General features: G+C 40.7%; 1 protein-coding gene across 3 annotated transcripts in view; it reads right to left on the bottom strand.

Annotated features, from left to right (window-relative positions):
• The window catches only part of LOC142401239 (rho GTPase-activating protein 7), a 119,757-nt gene that overhangs the window by 6,261 nt on the left and 89,562 nt on the right, over positions 1-23,934 (bottom strand). For 2 of the 3 annotated variants that reach the window (XM_075486568.1, XM_075486570.1), the window contains exons 2-13: positions 17,987-18,058; positions 17,808-17,889; positions 16,745-16,808; positions 15,826-16,421; positions 15,446-15,665; positions 14,911-15,312; positions 13,272-13,573; positions 11,160-11,336; positions 6,134-6,293; positions 5,050-5,248; positions 3,169-3,382; positions 64-178 (exon numbers count right to left, since the gene is read on the bottom strand). In XM_075486568.1, the coding sequence (XP_075342683.1) occupies positions 64-178; positions 3,169-3,382; positions 5,050-5,248; positions 6,134-6,293; positions 11,160-11,336; positions 13,272-13,573; positions 14,911-15,312; positions 15,446-15,665; positions 15,826-16,421; positions 16,745-16,808; positions 17,808-17,889; positions 17,987-18,058 (2,603 nt within the window). The remainder of the gene's footprint in view (positions 1-63; positions 179-3,168; positions 3,383-5,049; positions 5,249-6,133; positions 6,294-11,159; positions 11,337-13,271; positions 13,574-14,910; positions 15,313-15,445; positions 15,666-15,825; positions 16,422-16,744; positions 16,809-17,807; positions 17,890-17,986; positions 18,059-23,934) is intronic. The other variant, XM_075486569.1, reaches the window with a different exon arrangement.

Here is a 23,934-nt window from a genome sequence, read left to right as displayed (position 1 = left end):
ATAAAAATCTGCAGGTTGTTTGTTTGTTTGTTTGTTTTTGTCTGTGGAGTAGCTTGGCTGTACCTGGAAAAGTCTCTGGGCCTCTGTGATCATGTTTGCCAGACCCTGCGTGGCAGCCAGGTTCTCGCTCAGGTCCCGCTGGTCCGGGCGGCCCAGGCTGTACTTCCTGTGACTGGACCTGCCGCAACAACACAGGATGTCAATGTCATGGCCACTTTCATTATCTCCATTTGGAGAAAATACCTTCACACGAGAAGCAGCCAACATTCTGGAACCAGTAAAAGAAACATTTTTTAAGAGTAATTTTGGTCCCTCCAAACTTGTTGAAACATTTCATCCAAATATTTCTGTTCTTGTCATCATTATCATAAAGTTAAACAAAACAAAAAACATTTCACCATAGAGCAAAAGATACAACAACGTATAATTTGAACAACGTGGTCTCAAGACATAGTGAAGTAATGACACAATAAGTCATATCATTTCATGTATTTTTTAGCCTAACTATAACCATTTGGGGTATGACGTTAAATCAATTTATTATTGATTTATTTTTGAACAAATTCTGTTTGTTTATTTAGATCAAATCTGTATAAATGACACATAAAATGTGCCAGAAAGGATGTGATATTTACTTGCAATGATTCCAACAGACTCATATTTATTTGAAATGCAAACAAATTTGGGCGATTTGGTCGTACGTGTTTGACTAACTTGGTGCCAGGCAATAATATCTTATCAAATGTTTTCCACCAATGTCACCAGACATTTTCTGTTGTGAACAAACACATCAACACAGTTTTGTTAAAAATGTTCAAAAAAATTATACAAAGTTAAATTACCCTAAAACAACAACAATAATAATAATAATTAAAAAAAAAAACAATTTAAACATTTCAAGTCCAGCAAAATGAAAACAAACCATTCAGGATTTTAAATATATAAATAGTAAATTCAGATTAATTATAATGGTGAACATGATCTTTGATTAAGCAGTCAGTTATTAAGTTTATTTCTTTAATAATGTTTTTAATACATCATTCGATAGGTGACACTTCAGCTTTTCAAGATGTATCTGCTGAGGTTATCTGTCAGTTTACGCAAACTTTTACTTGTTTTTTGTTTGACTTAAGAAAAGTTCATTTTATCACCTACAACAGAGATAAAGTAAGACACCAACATCTCTAATCAACCGAGCTGGTCACACGATAGAGTAACCATCAAAAAGTAAGCGGTTTTTAAAGGGTTGGGACTTCAGGGTCCACTCTGACGGCAAGCTGATCGTGCTGTCGGACAGAATGGAAAGAGGAAAAGGTGGAGATGAAAGCAAGGGAGGACAGTTTGACAGTTAGTGAAAGGACAGAGATTCCAACGAGAAGAGGAAGGAAATATGAGGATGGGTGGACAAAAAAAAGTCTGAAAAGGGAAAGGAAGGACACCCAAATAGTTGAATAAACTGGAAGACACTCAGAAAAACATTTTTAAAGGGCTCATGGAAGCGTTCTGCTTTTGCAAGTGAAGTCGAGATGAAAATCCGTCAAATTTGGAGGCTCTTCGAACTTTCAGCTATTTTTAAGCACAAGCTGAAAACACGTACATAAAAGTTCTATGAGAAATTGTTATCATTTTATACAGTACTTCTAATTATTACTAAACAAAAGTTGACTTTTGTGTTGCAAGACAGCTGAACGACTGTAGCGGAATGAAAGGAGTTAGTACGTTTCTCAAGACAAAAAGAAGAGAAATTGTTCGTGTTTGTCCGTACGACGTAACAAAAGAGAAAAAGATGCGAGTAAATGCTCAACGTGACCAAACACTATGACACCCGTACGAAGCACAAAACAAACTCTGAGCTCCTTTTTTTTGGGTGCATAAGAACACAAACCCTTCACGTTAACCTTTTGTTCATGCTGTGCAACTATTGGATGTATATATTAAAATGAATGAGAAGAATAAGATTTTATCTTTTTTTTTTTCCCCTTTTCACTCTGTACATAACAAGCATGGGATTTGACATACATTTACATTCCTTACAGACACCGACAGCTTATTCTTATTTTGTAAAAAATAAAGTTCCCGCCCTGCGTGTCCTCATTTAAACTTCACTATATCTGTCTGTTTTCTCTCGGGTCTTTTTTAGCTGGAGGCTGATAAGTGTCAGAAAAACTCTTCCCTATCAGGGGGTGAAGTTGAGGCCAGATGTTAAATTGGTAGAAGTTATGCAATTGTCCTTCTCTGTGCAAACTATTCAGACGAGCTTTTCATTTGTAGCAAGAAGGCCTGCTGTAAGATCTGGATCTTGTCCAGAGGTGACGTGATCCGACGGGATTTACAAAAGGAGGAAGAAAAACTCTGTCCCTTTGGCACCTCAAATGAAAACCTGCCAAAAGTTTCTACACAATCACAATCAACTTGACACACATCCAAAACGTGAAGTCAAGTTATTAAGCTGAACCAGAATCAAAAATAACTCAACTAAACTTATCTGGAAAGGAAAATTTAGCAGCATTATGTATTATTGAACTTGCAGGTTAAATGTAGTTATGTAAGTGGCACAAACTGCAACCAACACTGTGAAAAACCTCAGAATCTGGACAAAGGGAGAGAGGTGCCGACATTAAAGCCAAACAAGTGTAAAAATGGTTTTCTTTTGAGAAACTTGAACTTGTTTTTGGCCATTAATATGTATTGGTAACTTTTTATTTCCCTGTAAAAACAAAACAAACATACAAAAAAAACAATAATGTGCAGTATTGCAGTATTTGGAAAGTTTCAACACTGGTGAGTGAATTGCTCAAAAACAATTAACCCTGCAGAAACTGGATGACGTGCAAAAATCAACTCCAGATTAAATATTATGTAAACAATTTGCAGTTCAGAGCCTGAAACCAGCAACACAAGCTGTCCAGGGGAAGAATAATTCCTCTGAGCTCCATCCTCTTGAACTCCACAACAAACAGCAAAGGTCTTATGTAACTGCAGTTAAGACTTACATAACTATGACAATGTAGGTCAGACACCTCTCACCCTCAATTTATTTCCTACTTCTACTGAGATTATGGGTATTTCCTAAATTTTAAAACAGATCTGCTCTCGTGTTTTACAACGTGGTAACCAGAACTGATAACATAACTTGAGGTTTAAAAATGCCATTTTGAATCACCGCACCTGGCCGCATCCTTATCCCTCTTTATGGTGTTGAGGTGGAAGAGAGACGGCGCCAGGCAGACGGCGATATTCGTGGGGGTCATCTGGTTCTCGTCCACGCAGGACACAACATCTCGCAAAAAGAAGAGCAGCGTTCGCAGCGCCTCCCTGTTCTCGTCTGGAAGCAGGAACATGGCCGCCTGAGCGGCAACCAGCTGCTGATCCTTGGGAAAATCTGCAGACAAAACATAGTTATGGCTTTTGTTTTCAGCAGCGTAGCGTTTAAAACAAACTTGTTACTTTTAGTTAGTGAGCGGAAAGTCTCTGCATAGTTCATAACAGCTGTAACATGGGCAAAACAATGAATTTCGAACCAGAGATTTAACAGTAAACGTTTTCCTAAGATTTGCTGATCTTCCCTGGAAAAGAAATATATTCATAAGGTGCATAGCAGATAGTATTACCAGTTAGCAGAAACTGGGATTTCAAGATGCCTACAGCAATCAAAAACCAACATGCTACAACAATAAAGTATGCTAACGGACAGTTAAAAAGGGCTAAATTGGGGAAATCTTTTTAACTGTGTTTGTTTCAATCCGACTGAAACATCTGAGATTAAGTAAAAAAAAATGATATCGGAGAGAACTATAGTATTGTTACATGTGGTGCTAACATGTCTCAAAGGTGGTCCAATTTCAGACGGATTAAATCTCAGTTATCAGCACTATCAGAGCTAAGGTATGAACAGGACATTGGTATTATTTTTCTATAATACATTCAGTTTTGTGTGTCTCACAACAAACAGCCACCTTACGGCCTGCAATACACCCATGCGCTGGTTGTACCAGAGACATTCCTCTCTGCTCCGTCAACTCTCATTGTGCTCTTGATCAAAACAGAAATTAGACTTTTTTTCCCCTTTTTTTTTAATACCGAACATGTCTCTTTTTTTACTTGGACATTTCCTCTGGGTGTAAGGCAAGGCATATACTTGCTTTTTAACTACACGTTCACATAAGTAACTTGCTCCATCACTTGCCTGTGTACCATGCCTGTTATCAGGCGATACCACTAGGGGGCACACCAGATGACTAAGATCGAAGTAAAAAAAAAAAAAAACATTGGCACTGTCCCAACATCGTTTCTCTGACATTCTCTTCTGTGCGTTTCCAAAAAGGAACTGATCTCCTGCCAGCCATTTCTAACAAACGTATTTGTGACTGTGGTGGCACACCGTAAAGTTACAGGTAACTGCAGACTTTTTCTGCACACTTGTCTTTGAAACGTTGCTCAATATTTACCACTATCGACCCCATGACCCTACATCCGGTCACGGATATATACGTACATTAAAGATTGTGAATGTGTAGCGTCAATATCTGAGGATGTTGGTTATCATTCAATGTGGCCTCGGACACGTTTGAGTTCACACTGTAATAAGAATATGGCAACAAATGTCCCAAATCACTTCTGAATGTGGGGCATTGAGACACGTTAGCACCAGCCTTAAAGAGACCCTGTTTGACTACATATGAAAACTGCTAGCTAACCACTGATCGGTGTTTTCGCCAATATCTTTGTTATGACTGAATTTTTGGTGTATTCTGGTTGATGTAAACCCCATATTCTGATTTCAGAAGGCAAATCTGGATCTGATATCTGGAGTATTGTGATAAAAGCCAGAATATAGTGGCATGTAAAAAAAAAAAAACCTATCCTGATTTATCAAGATTCTCATTTGGTAAAGGACACAGTGGTTGAGATGATGACAAATAACTCACTGCAGTTCATGTATTACCATATACCAGGGTACAGAAATTGCCATTTGACATGGAGATGATTAACCATGTAAATGAACTCCCACCAGAAAAATAAAGTGTTGAAGGCATGTTTTCTGCTCACATTGGTAAATGTGGAGGAAGGACTCGCAGAGTTTGCTGGTAAAAATAGGTTCAGGCAGGTCTCTGAAGTATTGCTTCACCATGTCGGCCACGTCAAAGGCCGACTGACCACTGTACGAAATTCCATCTGGGTCAGAGTCCACCAGCTCACGAAGGTACTCTATTCGAGACTTCAACCCAGACTTCCTGAAAAGACCCACCTGAGAGAGATGGCACATCAGAAATAAGTAAAAACGATTAATCCTTTAAGCACTGAGGTTCTTTTAATTTTGACAAAATTTCAAAAGAAAGACTACAGTGTAAAAAAAAAAATATTAAGTGTGCCCCAAAGTTAATGAAGGTAGTATATCACCTAATTTGCACGTGATGACATGACTGCTGACATCACTATGTGGCAACTTTTAGTGAACATTTGCACATGCTTTTCTTTGATCTTTTCCTTTTGGTATCCTTTTCTAAATGTACTCAACAATGAACAAAGCTATTCCAAGTTATGATCTTTTTTTCATGTTTTTTTGTTTTTGGAATTTTATCCACATGAAAGCAAAAAATAAATAAATAAATCAGTAAAATGTCTTCCAATCAGATCTTGATTTTGGCTTCAGTGTTTGAGTGGCCAAGAACTGGAACACATCATCAGGATTTTAAAAACCCAGTCGTCATTCTACCGACACATTTTCTACTGTTTTTAGCGTATTTCAGACCACCCTGATGTCTACATCTATCTTTAACCCCGTCATTCCGATCCCGTTGACCTGTCCTTTCCTCACCGTTGCGCGGGCAACAGGTCGAAATCACCGCCCTCTCTGATCCGCCACTCTTCTTTCCATCTGACAGTGTACCGTCACTCTTTACGGAATATTCTTACCCTGAATATTCTTACCGAATTTTTACTAAGTATAGTAAATCTCAGGCCCAGTAATGTACATCATAAAAGTCAATGCATAGATTTAAGGTTCACAATCTTTTCTAGAAATTGTCCTACGTATCTTCAGTTATTTACACAAGTTTTAGAAAATGTGTACTAACAACACGACTTAACGTGTTACGAATATGCTATTTGAAGAGACTTGTTGCTCAGTTACCTGGTCCAAACATTCGGTCCTCAGGTAAACCAGGGCTCTAAGGATGCTGGGAGGAAGGGGCTCTCCCGTCTGCTGGACACCGAGGAGCAGAGGAACACCGAATACCCGTCGCCCTTTCACCTCAATTGGATTGATCTTCCTCAGAGGTTTGGGAACAGTCCTGTAAGGTCAATAACCCCCATTAGACTCCAGTATCCTCTTATGTTTAGGAAGCAATTCAACAGTGTGGACATGTGCAAAGGGAAAAGTAATGGAAATTATTGTGTAATCAAAAGCTGTTTTGCAAATGCTCTGGGAATTTGTAATCTCAACCAGTCAAGTGTTTAAAAAAAAACAAGCCTCACTTGGCTGCTTTTGGATGCGTTTCCTTTTGAAGGAAGAGCCAAAAAAAATGTTTTTGATTACATAAGTCCCTGGTGATGCTGAATTGTGTACACTACTAAAAATCAGCATTGGAGGGAAATGTAGAGAAACCATGAACATTTATTAAAGAGAAGAGGTCTGATACAATAATTAATTGCATCATTGATGTTGGTAAGAAAGCAGAGACGGCTCGAAAGTTTTTTGTTTCTGATTTATAAATCTAAAGTCTGAGAGCACTTTGAATTAAAATGCAGTTTTTCTATTAGTCATATTTGAAAAAAGAACAACAAAGTTTTCCTTTTCGCCCACTATCTCTGAAGCTTTCTTTAATCACACGTGCACTTTTAATGTTTTTCAGATTGCTCTTCAATCCCTTTCAGCAACATCTTACAGTGGCTCTCAGAAACAAATTGGCCATTCTGAGGAAAAGTGCCTCCGAGTGATATCCTCTGTCCCAATCAGCAGTTAATTGCTGTATTTCTAATCATCAAGTACTTACTTTGGGATTGGTGATTACATCGTTGAAATGATAAGACTTGAAAAGATTACAGAACGTTGAGTTTTTTTCCCTTCTTATGCAAGAACATTTAGTTTAATGGGCTGAACTTTCAGATCAAATAGTTCTTACAGTGAGCATTTTTTCATTTTATTGTTTTAGATTTGACAGTGACCTTTTTTTTTAGTCTATAATGTTGTGAAAAACCTCCCAAATGTCAAACCTATTTTATTTAATTTTAATTGAATGCAATGGTTAGCAAAAATATGTGTTGAACTTCAATCCGGCCTCGTAGATGCTAGGATTATGTTTTTCCCGTCCTGACATGAGACAGCTTTTGTGCTATGCTAAGCTAATCGCAAGCATAGGCATTATATTATGGATATATTATTGTGGTTAAAAAAAAAAAAAAAAAAACGTGAAACTTTTATGTAATAATTTATTTTTCATAATATGTTTACAATGTCTTTTCCAGTATCATAAAAGAAGGTGGCTGTGAATGTTAAATCGAGATTTTCACCCAACGTGGTTGGATAGCTTATAGCTAAACATAGTAATGGGGAAAAAGAGCTAGTGCTTTATTTAATTTAATGATTAAATAACAACAAACTAAACTAGAAAACAATAATGTGTTAACTAGTGAAATCTAGATCCATTGGTAGTTGAACTTTAGTAACTCTGAACAAAGACAAGCTAGTTTGTTTTGGCAATGTCCAGTGTTTGTGCTAGGCTAAGCTAGCCAGCAGCTGGTCATAGCCTTATATTTAGTACAACTAAACTTCGTAAATGAATATATACGTCTATATTTTTTACCTGATACATTAACAAGGTTTCCCAATGTTAAAAAAGCATATGCTAGCTTATAGCTAAGAATGGTAATGGGGAAGAAAAGGAAATCGTAGTTGACTAGGACAAGGGATAAATATTGTGTCAATTAGTGAAATAGTTTAGTCATTCTGAACAGAGCTAAATTTGACCAAACTTCATGCTAACTCCTGGCAGTAGCCCCACATATATACAATGTGTACATTTAATGGAGATGTATGCAGGTGGTATAAATCTTTTTCTGTAATCAAAGAAAGACAATCGTTATTGGTAACCTTATTAGGAGTAATTGAATCCCGCATGCTAAATCTGCTCATTAGCAAGCCACTATTTTGTTGATATCAGATTCAGTGATGTATTTATTACATAAAGTCATGTGCAGTGGATTTTATGTGTCACTGTATTGACAATAAGGATGTGTTTTAATATTGAAACTCAGTAATATATGATTTTTATTTTACTTGCATGTTCAACATTTGGTTATTGTGATTAGAAATCGACTGAGGTCTGATTTTATAGGTTGATCCAACAGTTTGAGTGTCTCTGTACATACAAAAGACAACCTCAGAGCAAGCAAAAATACAAGGCGTCCGAACAAACTGATGCAGGAACTTCAATTACATATTCTGTCATATTTTACCGCATATAATGAATGAACAAAGTAACCGTGTCTCTAAATTGTATTTTTAATCACACTGAGTTGAAGTAACGTGATGTCCACAAAAGTGTGAAAAAAAGACATTTGCACTTCAGAGTTTGTGCCAATTTAAAACTTCTGCTTTTACCCACCAAATGTAAACTTGATGTTTTCCTTCAGCTGCATAGATAATGATTAGACATGATTTCCCCCATTGTGGTCTAATAAAGTTTACACTGTAAAATAGAGCCGTTTGAAATGCAAAAACAGAGCACATGAGAGCAACATGAGGGCCTCATTGAAGCTTTATTTATTTGAACCTGCTGCAACAATCTGCTTTTCTCGCGTCTCCCTCCAAACACACGTCTGATCCTGAAAATTAAAGACGAATATCTACGAGGAGTCATTTCAGGAGGGGCTTCTGTTAAAAAATGCTTTTTTTCCCCCACATTCTGCCTTATCTCATAACACCCTGTCCAAGAATTTAATTGGTTTTCTACCAAACCAAAAAAAGAAGCAGGTCATGCGTTCACACAAATGTTTATTAAAAGTAAGCATGTAGAGTATTTAAATGTTTTATAATCAACAAAAAAACGATTTAGCATCGATTTTACATTTGGGCTTATTCCAAAAACAAAGTGTAGGAGGCATAATAAATAACTGATCTCATTAAATCCGCATACTGTTACAAACAAGAATTAGCTTCAGTTTGAGCTCTGCGAGGTCTTCATTTTAGAATAAAGGCATCAATTTAATCCCCTCTTTTCAAATTAGATTTTAAAGCCCACTTACATGGATATGTTCAACTTCTATAAGGACATTAGGAAATATAGCAACTTTTACACTTCATCTTTACCAACCTAGCAGGCACTAATCTGGTGATTAATATGTTTTTAAAAGGGAATACTTTTACAGAATCGGATACTTTTTTGCTTTCTGGTAGAGAATTAGATGATGTCTATAAAATAAATTTGAGTTACAGCCGGTTTGTTTCGGCAGAAAAGCTGTTTCACCTTGTTTGCAACCTTTATGCAAATATGCAGTTGCACAATAACGCTGATTCATCTTTATCAATGTGGCTGTTTTGCTTTTGCAGTTGTGAAATAGAGGTGTGCTTACTTGTCATTCAAACAGTCCGAAAGTATTTTGAGCTGGAGCCATTTCCTTTAACATTTAGTCAAAGGGTTCATTCAGACAGGCCACAGTCCTGGGCCAAGTCTATAAAACTTGGGAGTAAAAGCGGAACTTTTTTCGAGACGGAAGCAGCACCGACGATTCAAATGACTCCAAAAGCAAGAGTGAAAAGCAACAAACATCAGCAGAATTCACACCGAGGCTGTCAAGCTTCAGCAGTCTCAATTTTCACTCACTTTTCAAAGTGAGTGAGGCCCATCGCTTTGCTTTGTAAGCATTTCTTTGTGAATAAAGTTGAGGAAAGTTCAACTATTCACGAGGAAGTGCAGGTGCCAGCCAATCAAATGGCACGGCTTATTGTGTGATTGATGATGTGACTGACGTGTGTTAATGCACCGCATTCGTGTGAATCCTTCCCCGTGTCACTTACTATCCCTTATGCTAGGACAGGGCAAATTACATTAGTGCTGCTATCTTGTATCAGGAGCAAAGCAGCTTAAAGTCTTGACTTCACTCCAAGAACAATTGATCCCAAGAATGAAGTTACTTGACTAAGAAAAAGGAAACTGCTGAAGAATTACTGCTTACTGCTTAATGAAAATCTAAACATTGAGTGCTTCTTGGAAAACTTGAGAAGTTCTTAGAGGCACTTTACACGGAAACGAAAACGGGTTAAAAACGCAAAACCTTTTTGCGGATGCACTATAATATCGTTTAGATGGTAACGGCGTTTTGGGGGCATGAAAACGCAAAAAAGTGAAACCGCCCTCCAGAGTGGAATTCTTGAAAACGCTCCACTGTCGCCCCACCGTGTAAACGATGAAAACGCAAAACTGCGTTTCTTGTCACATAGAAAGTAGAAAGACTTGGTCCTGGTAGTGTTGCCACCTAGCCATCTGGCGTGTTTACTGCATCGATAAATATGAAACGTCACACACTTTTGCGTTTCCGTATGCACGCAGATTTTCACCCTAAAACACTTGTCTAAATGCAGATTTAAAAGTGAAAAACGAAACGCCACTTTTGCGTTTTGGTTTCAGATCGTTTCCGTGTAAAGGTAGCCTTAGTGTTTATTAAAACCTTTTTTTGTCAGCTTTAGAATAAATGAAAACTATAAATTCCTATTTGAACCAGTGTGTGGTAGTGACATGGCCTGAACCGCACTTGACTCTGAATTTAAATGGACGCTGACATGCTTGCCCCCTCTGAGAAAGTAGCCGCAGTGCTTCAGCAGTTGACCAGACAGCCGAGAGGATGACAAAACCCTGGCCGAAGTGTGTCTGGTTATTTTTCTGAGGCAAGGTTGCACCCGGACCATGAATAATTAATAACTTTTATACATAGTCTGCCTAAAACATTTACCCTCTGCCTGGCAACCTGCCACCCTTCCCACAGCAGTTTCGCCACCCAGCGGTGCGTTTTGTTTTTATGTGGCTTTGTTCCCTCACCTTCCTGCTCCTGCCTGCCAGCTCTGTCCTCGACCTGCTGAACAGGTCCCCCCCCACACTCATTGTCCATGCATGAAATCCCCCACAATCCGTCCGCAGCCTTCATCTCTTCACGGTTCTTACCAGTTCCAGCCCTGTTTGCTTGACGGGGAGTACTTGTCCATCAGAGCGGTGAGTTTGAGCAGCGACAGCTTCTGCAGGAGGAGGATCTGGGAGGCGGACTGGCTCTCCACTCCGGGACTGGAGGGCAGGGAGGGCAGGCTCTGCTCGCTGGACCAGTGCAGCTGCTGGCTCACCCTGCTGGACACACAGCGGCAAACTCAGACCAGTGAGGCATCGCAGGGTGAAAAAACAAAGTCCTGCAGCGAGGCGATTGGTGATGTTTTTGTATTTTAAGTTGATCTAAATAGTGGGATTCAGCCTGTCGAGCCCAGGAAACAAGTTATTCACTGTTTAGATACTTTGAATAAACTTTCTGTTAATCCAGTTTTAGAAGTTCCATCTAAATTGTTGTCCCCTGTCTACGAGTAAAGAAAAGGGGGAATCTTCTGTAAAACAAACAAACAAACAAACAAATTAAATCAAAATATAATTATAATAAGTCAACAGAATAGAATATTTGCCATTGTAGAAACACACTACGTAAAATACATTGGGCCTCATGCGAGAAGATTTTCGTATTTTTAATTCTAAGTTTCTCTCACTTTTTTCGTGCGAAGGTCTCGTATGAACACGCCACTCAGATTCAACAAACGCTCAAAATGATACCATATAAGTGTACACTTCCTCTCTCCTGAGCCAGGAAGTGTTGAGTCATGAGAATGACATCAAGGCCAAAAAGAACAACTTTACAGGCTCTGAGAATGAAGTTCTGCTTTCAGAGATCCAGAAAGGAAAATCTGTCATTTTTAGCAGTGTCAGCAGTGGAATTACGGGACCTGCTAAAGCGAAGAAATGGGAAGTTATTACGAGTGCCGTCGTTAATTCCATGTCACCTGTAGTTCGTAATGTCACCGCAATAAAGAAGAAATAGTTTGATATAAAAATGGGTTAAAAATGCGCTTGATGACTGCAACTAAAACCGTGCAATCAGTTGTTGCCTCATCATGATGGCACTTTGATGGGGTGGTCCATGAGGGGGGTCTTCTGGCACCACACCTTCTGGTCTACGGGACATCTATACTGTCTCTTCCAAGAGCCTGGCGCGCTAAGGCATCCAAAAGTAGCAAGTCAGCCGCTGGTTACGCTTCCCATTGACCTTGTTATATACAGTCAAATTAACTTTCAATTAGTGCATAATTTAAGTCAAACATAATAATGTCAGCATCATTATGGGGTATAATGTATATATTTTTTTTATATTTGCTTCAAAGTAATTAAATACACAATCCTCTAGTCAAGCAAACTTGATTGGAATAACAGCGGACTATTTTACGAAACTCCTACGACAGGTCTGGATCACTCGTAAATTCTGTTCGCACCTGAAAGAAAACGTAAAATACGAAAAGATTGGTGAATGCTCGAAATTCTCTTAAATATCTCGTACGCACGACTTAAGAACAAATCTGTGCGTACGAACGGTTGTCGCATCAGGCCCAATGACTTTAAAGCGCATTTCCAGCTTTAAAATGAGTTAAAAAAATAAAAATATTAAGCCATCTAACAGCCACCTGAAAAGAAAAAAGGTTTGACGGGACAAAAGGAAAATGAATCCACCTGGTTCAGTAAAATAAAACCCGAGACACTTCTTATTCTCCATTTGTATTCATCACGCCGATGTTACAACAATCGAGGCTGGAGTTATGGAAATGGATCGCCAGAAATGTCTGGGACAGATGTTTGTTAAGCCGTTACAGCAGAAAATGGCTAAAACAAACTGTGTCCGTCGGAGAGGCTGCTCTCTGATGATGTGGCAGACTTTTGCTCACAGAAAAGGCTCCATAACTTTTTACTGCTCCATATCTGAGCACAAATATCCAGCGTGAGGTTGCTGCTTTTATCTTTAGTGCCTCATATTAACTTTAGTCTGATTCAGCTGAAGCCTGAAGGAATGATTTCCCATAACTGTCATTATTAGTGCCCACCAATGTCCAATAATTTGCTCGTACCTCCCGGACCTGACGGCTATACTTTTTAATGACCCGTATCATTTCTTTTTTCTTTATCAACACTTAGAGTTGTGCAGCTTGTGAAGTGCTTTGTAAATACAGCTGGAGTTAACTGCAACACGCTAACCTGCTCCTGGGCTGAGGCGAGCTGCTCTTCGGCTCCTCGGGTGCGTTCTCGCAGCCCTCTGCTTCCTCCGGATGCTGCACCTCCAGGTGGATGTGGCTCGGGGAGGAGGGGCAGGGGGAGGTGGCCGAGGAGCCGCGGGCAGGTGAGTCCTGGGAGGAAGTAGAGGACGCGGAGCCTCTTTGAGAGTCGTCTTCAGACATATTTTCAGACCAGGTGGTGACCAGTTGTTGGAGGTCGCTGATTCGCTCCAGAACGCTGTCGAGAGCGGAGAAAACGTCCTCACCTGCCAAAAGCCGGCTCATCTGAGAGTCAAAAAGAGGTGGAGAACATAAATCTTTGAATGACCATTTTACTAACTGTGATATCCCCAATGTTGAAACACCAGAAATAAAAGCTCTTTCCACATAAATTCAGTCCGACCGACCTCATTCAAGACTTTAATAATTCAGATAGGATCACATCTAAAGGGATTAATGGAAGTTGTCAGAGATGACTCTGCAGTTTCAGGCTAAAATTAAATTTGATTCGAGCGCTCCCAGAGTATTTCTGACTTTATGGGAAAAGCTCCAACTCCATATGGAGCTGAGCTAAGCACAATCGATATCCCTGATTGAGTCACTTCTGTTCTATAGACTTTCATTTGAGATCTTTTGCTTCCTTAGGAGAGCTGAAGAGTAGAAGAGAGCCCTCTTGTTTAGTCTATTTTGTTTTGGATTTGCATGCTGTGTGGATGTGAATCTCAGTTAGATGGGGGCAGGTCATGTAGAACAGATTATTAGATATCTCATTATAGCGTGCACTCTGTGTCTAAAGTAAGTAGATACTGTGTACTTCACAACATTTAAAACTAAGTTATTCATGTTATTTTTATTATGAAGTAAAGCACGAAATTTAACATGTACTACAATGAGTGGACATCCAGGAAGCAAACAAGTAAAGTAAACATGTCCGGGAAGCAGACCCCCCCCCCCCCCCCTCCGTCTCAGCAGGTGTCCTTTCAATGGTGTTGTGGTGTTTGTTGTCCCCTCTTTTCTGTCCTCTCAAACCCCAGCTGGTTGATGGAGATGGCCATTCTTCCTGAGTCTGGTTCTGCCAGAGGTTTCTTCAAGTTAAAAGGGAGTCGTTTCTCTCTACAGTCGCCTCATGCTTGCTCACGTTTCAGTGCAATATGTTGGTTTCCTTAGCTAAGAAATAGTTTTTTGAATTGGCTCTGTATGTATGAATTAGACTAATTTTGAATTTGATTAACTGGATTTAATTACAATGAATTGGACTCTCACTCGCTTGAATTGGACTATATCATTGAAGTGCCTTGATATGACATTTGTTGTGATTTGGCGCTATATTAATGAACTGAACTGAATTGATCACAAAAATGAAAAAAGAAAACCCTGTGGAAATGTGTTCAATATCTAATCTGCAGTAGAAGTCGTGGAATCCAAGTCGCAGCGATGCAGTGATGTCCTCACATTCAGATTAGGTGATTAAATTTACCTTAACACTCAACATTTTCCCCATTCACAGTATCCCTTTATCTATAACCACTTTAACGTGGCAACCTTTTGAAATCTTGTTTCAAAAATGTTGGTTTTCGTAGCTGAAAGGGTTAAAGGTTCAGCATCAGCTCTGTCTCACCCACCTCTGACTCCTCACACATCCGTTCAGCGTCGCTGCCGCTTCCGCCCTCGCTTTCAGACAGCTGCACGTCGTCGGGCACATTGTCGTAGACGCTCAGCCTGTGGTCCAGTACAGCGAGACGGCCAGAGTCGCTCACGCCGCAGGACGAAGACGACAGCGCCGGACCCTGTTCTTCGGTGGCCAGAGATGATGTGCCACGTTGGCAGCCGTTTCGCCCCCGGTAACCGTGGAAGCTCCCGGTCCTCCAGTTGATGGAGGTGCTGTCAATGATTGGGGACAGGATGGCGTGTTTGTGTGCGAGGGAGATGGGGAAGGTACCAGGTTTGTGTCCGTGAGGGACCTGGAAGACCATACTCTCATGGCTGCTGCTGTTGTTGTTGTTGTTGACCTGGTTCCTGTAGTCCTGACAGGGAGATGTAACCAGTCAGTTCGGGTTCACGAAAAAGTAAGAACAGAAAGAAGAATTTTGCTTTTATCTCCAATAATTACGACACAGGTGAAATTGAACATGGAGGAAGCCTTCTTTAGAGACTCACCTCTGTGTCTGTGTGGTCCTGATTGTTCCGGGTCGTCCCACTGCCAACCCTGGCAGTGCTGTTGGAGCGTTTGCAGTTACTCCTGACCCGGGTGACGGGGCTGGGCGTGCTCACGGTGCTGCTGTTCTCTGAGTGACTGTTACTGCTGCTGCTGCCGCTGCTGATGGTGTGGGAAGACGAGGGGGATGAAGACGAATGGCTGTTGGGTCGGACCTGCAGACTGGAGACATTGAAGAATGTAAAACTTAAGTTCTGATGAAGTTTGTGTAATTCTGCTCAAAAGGTGGCTCAAAAGCCTTCGCTTTCAGTGCTGCTGGAGCTGTTCAGAAACCACTACGCGAAAGGTTCTCTGAGGACTTCTGGATGAATTCAATCCTCACCTTGATTTGCAGTTCAGTCTCTCGACATTTTGGACCAGAATTGGCCCACTTATAGCGTTCCGGGTCAGGCTCCGACTGTTCCTTCCCCCACTATGATCCAAATGGAGGGTCCTCCTGAGCCTCAGCTTCTCCATCTTCTTCAGCAGGGTTGTGCACTTCCTCCTCGGTGGTTTGTCTGGACAGCAGCCTTCGGCTTCCAGACTCATCGTGGAAGATCCTTCCACAGGGGACGGGGGTCCACTGAAAGAAGTATCCAGGGACGGGGTCTTGTTTGTGGAGGAGCAGCGGGACGAGCTCCTGCTGGTCTCCTGGTCATCTGCGGTGCCGGCGGGTATGGTGGTGGAGTTTGCAACGGGTTCACCGGGGCTCTTGTGGTGCCTGTCGTGGCCTTCGCTTTCAGTGCTGCTGGAGCTGTTGATGGAGCAGACATCATGGCGGTCGCTGACGTCACATGACGACACATCTTGAGACCCACCTGGGTCAGACAAGCAAAGGATGTCCACGTTGGAGCTGAGGCGCCGCCACTGTTGGGTTTGCTTGTCATAGGACCAGTTGGGGCTGATGGCACAAAAGTCTTCCTCATCGCAGTCGTCTCCCTGGAGGAAGACCACGAGAAACATGAACTTTTTGGCTTTAACAAGAGTGGTAAGTCACCGTATTTGAGCATTCATAGCTTTATAGCTTTCAGTCCAATGCATGCCAACTGTAGTACAATTACTTGTAATACAATCATAATCCAATTCATTAAATTCCAAATTAGTCCACTTCATACGAAGCCAATTTAAGAAAAGTTGCCTCACTAAGGAAACCAAGGTTCACAATATATGTTCACAAAGTGATACCCTCCCACGGGTCGAGCTGCTGTGGAGTGGGAGTCCTGCCGTGTTTAAGTTTACCAGCATTTGCTCTCAACACTCACCCTGCGTTTTAATCTCCGCAGCTCCAGCCTCATTTCCATGCACTTGTTTAAGGTGATCAACCTCCTGAAAGTCAAAGAGAAAAAGTGACTGGAGGTCAACATTCACATTTATCCTATCACGCTCATCAGCTCCTTCATGCAGTGGTGTTTTGTGTTCACCACATAATGAAAATAAATGGTAAAAATATGACACACGGCAGCCAACCTAATGCCGGAACCAGCAAGATGAAAAGAAGAAGAGGCGCCCCTTCTCCTAACCGGCACTGTGAGCGCTGACTACTCTGGAAAAGGGTGATGGTGGAGCTCTTTTACTAAATTACTCAGTGAGCAACAACACCAAAACATTAAGGTCAAAATAAGCAAAGATTGTCATTGGTTTCTGAATGAGGAGGTGCCTTAAACAGTAATGCCAATAATCACCACTAGGGCGCAGTCATTCTGAAACTCTTAGCGAACAGACGCCGAATAAAGAAAAACTTCTCCGTAATCAATTTATTTAAGCATTTTTATCTTTTGGTGTGTCATTTTACGCCATTCAAATGACATGTCAAATGGTTAGGATTGGGGTCTCCTCCTATCACACTACATACGGTCAAAATTACTGTACATACTAGGAAATAGTTACGGCAAAAGTACAGGACAGCACATCATTTCCTCACAATTCTTTGTGTAAAATGGCCCGTAAATGTATATAAAAAAAAAAAAGTGTTGCGCCTTTTCATGAGACCAGGCTGCAGTAATATAAACATATTCTTTTATTATGGTATCACCGTCTAGATGAACTCCTTATTTATGTTCATTTTGGAAATAATTCAATAACTGAACAGATATCAGGTCCTTAAAGACCTTTTTATAAAATCAGGTGTTAAGTGTTTCTATGCAGCACCAACTTATTGTCTAAACAGGGTTATTCCAAGCTCAGAGGAAACCTGAAGGATTTCTAACAGCAGTTCACAACCCAAAGTGGCGATTTCATATTGACCGTGTCTGCTTTGTATGCAAAGCTGAATTCATATCAATGAGTATCATTTCTTTGGAAAAAAACAAAAAACAGAGGGATTACCTGCAGAGGGATTCGAGAGCATCCTTATCCAGAAAGTGGTGATCACGCTTGGCCCTCTCAGTGTCAATGGGGGATCTGCAGTCTGACACACAAACGAGATGAATCACATACTCAGAGGTTGTCTGAGTTAACTCTGCAGGCCGCGTGACACAGGATTACTCAAACAACCCCATATTTACCTTTGAACAATTGCACGTACTGCGGGAAGCCTGCAGCTCGCAGCCAATCACAGGCCTCCTTGGCTTCAATCTCTACAAATATGGAGAAAGAAAAAAAATAAACACGACTGATTTAATTTTAATCATTTCATGCTCCGCCTGCTTTAAGAGGCAAAATATTTGTGGTTAATCAGTCGTCTGTTTTCGAAGTTTAATTACATCTGCATTTTGGTTTAAACAAAAATGAAAAATAAAAAATGACTGGGAGCACATAAAAGCTATCAATTATCTGTGACTCTTGGAAGGGAACATTTTAATAACTGCTAACTGGCTGAGAGTGGCATTTGGAGTGTCTGCGAGAGGAAAAAGGAGTTTTTTCACATTCCCCTCCTCTTTACCTTACATCCATCAGCCTCTTGGCTCTCTGGAAGGTAAAAAGTGGTTCTCACAATGAAACCTTTAAGCTCAGGAGTGCAGAACGAATGCATTCTGTACTCCGTCTGAGGATATCTGGGGCTGTCATGTCTATGAAGTTTTCATTCACTCTCCATGTACATATGACATTATTGTTGTCATTAACTTGTGTTGGTCTCTCTCTCAGGTGTTATGGTGCTTGTTTCCCCCTCTTTCCTGACTTCTCCACCCCCAGCCGGTCGAGGCAGATGGCCGCCCTTCCGGGTTTTGATGGAGGTTTCCTCCCGTTAAAAGGAAGTTTTTTTCTTCCTACCGTCACCTTTGCATGCTCAGGACGAGAGATTAAATCAAAGAGGTTCTTTGCAGTTTATTGTTTGTTTTTTTCTTAAATGGGCTTTATATGAATTGGACTAATTTGGGTTTTCAATGAATTTGATTTTTGTTATTTTTGGTGCTATGGAAATAAAACTGAATTTAATTCTATTGAATTTACACACGGTTTCTTTATTTCCATTTTTTTTTTTAATCTAGCTTTCTTGCACAGAGTCCAACCATAGTTGTACTATTTAGAGAGGAAGTTTCTTGGCTGGGGCAATAAATGAACACTCCTTTTTGTCTTACTGGCAGCCATTGTATGAGCTGATAACACTTCAAACTTATTTTCATTTAAAAAGAAATTGAAAGATCTAAACTCCAGGATCACTGTGTAAATGTAAATGTATTTTATTTATACAGCCCTTTACAAACAGTCGTTACGATATACCAAAGTGCTTTACAGCAGGTAATAAATAAAGAGAAGAATAAGTAAAAACAAATAAAAACAATAAAAGAACAGTGAAAGCAATAAAATACAACAAAATCAAGTAAGATAAAAGTGTCATCATACTACTGGGTATTAAAAGCAATCCTTAATATGTAGGTTTTTTGCAGTATTTGCATTAGAAGCAGATTATTAGACAGAAAACCACCATAAAACATAAAATGCTCCCGTTGGTCAGGGAGGTTTATCCTTTTTCTGGCAGCACACCTCAGATGCTTCGGATTTTGCAGCATTCTAAAAACATTTGTGCAGTTACTCTCCCTGAAATGTTAAACCCGATTTCTTTCCTAAGCCCACTGCAGTTCACAATAATACGAAGAGTATTTCTTGTTTTCTTATGCAGAAATCGTAAAACATTACTTTAGTCCGAACTAAAGGACAACAACAGACATATGACGGATGGGTTCAAACATCCGTGGTTTGTTTTTTCTCACCATTCTTTAAAATCTTCTTGCACAAAAGAGCATCTAATTTAGATTTTTTTTTTTATGTCATTTGACTTTTCAACCTTTCCTAACATTCCCTTGACAGCAGGGGTTGAAATTTGGCTTCTGATGTGCTCTTGCTGCTTTCCTCTCAACACTCTGGGGGCTCACAGCGTAAAGCAGATGGTCCAGATATGTAAACGCTGGATGGCAGCTCAGTAGGCATAATAACCTTCATTTGTGTCAGAAAGTAAGGAAAAGGCAATAAACAACTGAAGGGAAAATTCAGAGGAATTAGCTGGAGGACTACATTGTTCCGCTGAGCCCAATTTCCAGCATCATGTTGGAGATGTGACATTTGAGACAGAAAAGGGATCAAGTGTGCTCGCAGAGAAGCCGACTTGCATGTCTGTGAGAGTATCTGTAAATCCAGAGATATGTGGACAGTTAGAGCCCCGAACCCCCTTTTCCCCTCACTCCGAGTGTATCCTGATCCATCATTACTAACACAGAAAATCACCGCCTGTCAGTCTGCAATCCCAAGGCTCACAAGCTTAAAGGCCGTGCCATTTAAACCAATTTTACACCCTTTAAAAGCCCCTAAGATCCCGCTTTAAGGCAAAAGTGGAATTGGGCTTAGGGAAATAGCTCCTGAAGGAAAGGGATTTTCAGGGATGTGTTGGACCACGAAAATCTTAGCAACGGAAACAAAGTCCTTATCTATAGTCGAATTATCATCGGACTCTCAAGGTAAGCAGGGGGGTTGTTGGGCACTTGGCACAGAATAATGTATTTCATTCCAGGTTTCTTTAAAATCTTTTGTTCGTTAGATCTTTGTCCAAACCTAAAGACATTTTAATAGACTAGTAATTTTTTGGTGAGATTTTGGGCACCTAAACAAAAACAATTAAAAGCAAAAGTAACAAACAAATTTACAGGATGACACATTGAACATGGAATATAGCACTGAAATTTTTGGTTGATGTTAATATCATGGCAGAAAAAGTGACTAGTGACTAAAGCCCTAAATCAAGTTTTATGTCATACAATCCATCTATTGGTCACCTCCATATTGCATCTTTTGTACACGGAGTATAAAAAATTAACACCTCCAACAGGTAATCAAAAGCAAGTATATTTTCAGCTCAACTTGGCATAAACTGCAGAGAAACTATATTCCAAAGTGTAACTATTTTCATGTTCTTGAACAAACACACATAAGAGGTTGTGAACACGAATCAAAAGATCACACTTCCTGACAGCGTCACAAACTGACCTTAAAAAAGCTGATTAAAAAAAATGTTGCTGCTCCAATGATTTCTCTAAACAATTGACGGTTTTTAAACAGACACCGTTTAAACCACAGACATAAAATAAGGAGAGATCAAGTAGTTTTAAGAGGATCTTTTAGGAAGGCCATTTAAAATAATCCTCTGTACGAAGGGAATTTATTCCACGATTCCACTGGCTTACTTCAGGGTTTGAAGAATAATTTGACCTTCTGTTGCACTCAGTCCCAAGCCTGTTTATACCTAGTGTAGATTAAAGTTATTAAAAAAAAATATATATATATATGAATAAACAGCTGAAGTTTTGGATTATTCCTAAATCCTGTCTGGGATTACTAACTTTACCTTAATAAAAGACACTCCAAAGTATACAAGCAGTCAGATGGTGTATTATGGCGAATTTCCACTAGCTCGGCACGGCTCGGTTTGGTTGCATTTCCATTACAACCGAGTATCATTTCGTGCCTCCTCGACGTGGGCGGGGTCGTCGTAACACGGCTGCGCGACCAGAACAACAACAACAACATACGAGGAGGATAGCATGGAGGACATCGAGGCGCTTGTGTTGCTGCTCACCCTGTGGCTTTTTGTCGCACAGAAGGCAAGAGAAGAGAGCCGGAGAAGACTCCTGGCCGCCAGACAAAACAGTATTGAAAAGTGACGACACTCATCGGCCAATCAGTGGAAGGCAGTCGGCTGACGTCACGTTTTAGTAACGCTTCGGCCCGCTTGGAACCAGGGCTGAGGTGATATAGAAAATCCACCCGGTTGCAGGTACTGCGTGCTAGTGGAAACACGCAATAGAGCGCGCCGAGCCGAAGAGAGCTAGTGGAAAAGCGCCATAAGAGAATGAAGCCAGAGAAAGAAACTCTTTGAATACCGAGTCAGCTCTCTGGTGACACAAACTAATTTCAGTGAAATGTGAACAAACAATGGGCCTCATGCAAGAACATTTTCGTATTTTTATTCAAAATTTCTCTCAATTTTTTCGTGAGACGGTCTCGTACGAACACGCCACGTCAGATTCATCAAACGCTCTTAACTTCGGAAAAAGTGTGTAAACGACCTGCGTAAATGATGAATCACACTCGTGCGTATCTAAGTTCACGTGCACGAGGATAGTAGATTTGCATACTCCACGCCCAAAATTATACCATATTAGGAGCTGTGCTTCCTCGCTCTTGTGCCAGGAAGTGTTGAGTGTTGAGTCATGAGAATGGCATCAAGGAGCAAAAAGAACAACTTTAGGAGCTCTGAGACTGAAGTTCTGCTTTCAGAGATCCAAAAAGGAAAATCTGTCATTTTAGCAGCGTCAGCAGTGGAATTACGGGACCTGCTAAAGCAAAGAAATGGGAAGCAATTAGGAGTGCTGTTAATACCATGTCACCGAAATAAAAAAAGAAATGGTTTGATATGAAAATGGCTTTAAAAACGTCTCTCCATGGCCAGGCACTCGATGACTGCAACTAAAGCCGTGCAATCAGTTGTTGCCTCATCATGATGGCACTTTGATGGGGTGGTCCATGAGGGGGGTCTTCTGGCACCACAGCTTCTTGTCTGCCTGGGTTGGTTCAGGTAGTAGGAGACCCTCGTTCATCATGGCAATATTGCGCAAATCTGGCACCCACCTGGCCTTCAGCTCAGTGCGCTCCACGACAGCACGGGTGCTTTGATGCGTATATGTGTCTCGTGCTCCAAGTATGATTGGCAGTCCAGCCACGGCATGAAAGTCCCTCTTAATTTGTACTTGTTTGACAGCGGTTTATGGGAATCTGATGTACCATGGGTGATAAACTGAGAGCTTTGATGACCAAGGGGAGCGCACGACTCACAGAGGACTGGGACACCCCCGATCTGTCTTCGATCTCCCTCTGAAAGGTTCCAGTGGCCAAAAATCCAAAGATGGTAAGGATGGTGGGCGTGTGTGGAATTTGGTTTGATCGGCGTGTTCCTCTCTGGAGTCGTGGCTCTAGGAAGCTGCATATTTGTAGCAGCACAGTCCTTGGGAATCTTAATCGCGATGTCAGCCATTCGTCTGTCTCCACACAGTCTCTTCCAAGAGCCTGACGCACTAAGGCATCCAAAAGTAGCAAGACAGCCGCTGCGCTTCCCGTTACAGATTCAAATGAACCTTCAATAGTGCACAATTTAAGTCAAACAAAATAATGTCAGCATAATTATGGGGTATAATGTATATTTATTTATGTTTTCTTGAAAGTAATTAAATATACAATCCATTAGTCAAGCAAACTTGATTTGAATAACAGCGGACTATTTTACGAAACTCCTACGACAGGTCTGGATCACTCGTAAATTCTGTTCGTACCTGAAAGAAAACGTAAAATACGAAAAGATTGGTGAATGCGCAAATTCTCTTAAATCACTCGTAGGGACGATTTAAGAACAAATCTGTGCGTACGAACGGTTCTTCCATGAGGCCCAATGTGTAAATGAGTACATAAATATCTCCTGGGAAGCAACCAGATAAAGAGGAGTTGCTTCTGTACTTAAGAATGAACCTAATCCATGTCTGACCTAATCACCACATAAATCAGGAGCACAGTGAGGAACAGGCAATTCCTCACCTGTCAGAAACAAACAAAGCATTTCATCCTCAGACTCAATGTTTGGTGAAAGACTCCGGCTGCCACATTCAGGGGCCCCTCTCTACTCTGAGCGGTATTTACGTATTTGATAGTATCTACGGGCTTCTGTTTGAGTATGACCACATAAGGCTACAGTCTCTTCCCTTTTAAAATTACTTTGTCTATGAGGAAGTTGTGATTCGGCCCCTCTGGACCCTGATAAGAGATTGGATGTCTGATTAGGATGACTCCGCCCGACCAGCACAGGAAACTGAACAGCGTGTGTGGGGACACTGAGAGACCAGGGATTGCGGAGTTACGTGCTCGATGAACCGTTTGTGTGTCTGTGTTTATGCTTGTCTGGACCCCAAAGGTTTAACGAGGACTTAATACGGATAATTTAGGATTTGGGGGAATGTTTGTCTCTCGTGGTTAA

The sequence above is a fragment of the Odontesthes bonariensis genome, chromosome 16, assembly GCF_027942865.1.
Source record: "Odontesthes bonariensis isolate fOdoBon6 chromosome 16, fOdoBon6.hap1, whole genome shotgun sequence".
Taxonomy (NCBI): domain Eukaryota; kingdom Metazoa; phylum Chordata; class Actinopteri; order Atheriniformes; family Atherinopsidae; genus Odontesthes; species Odontesthes bonariensis.
This window is presented reverse-complemented; position numbering and strand designations above follow the sequence as displayed.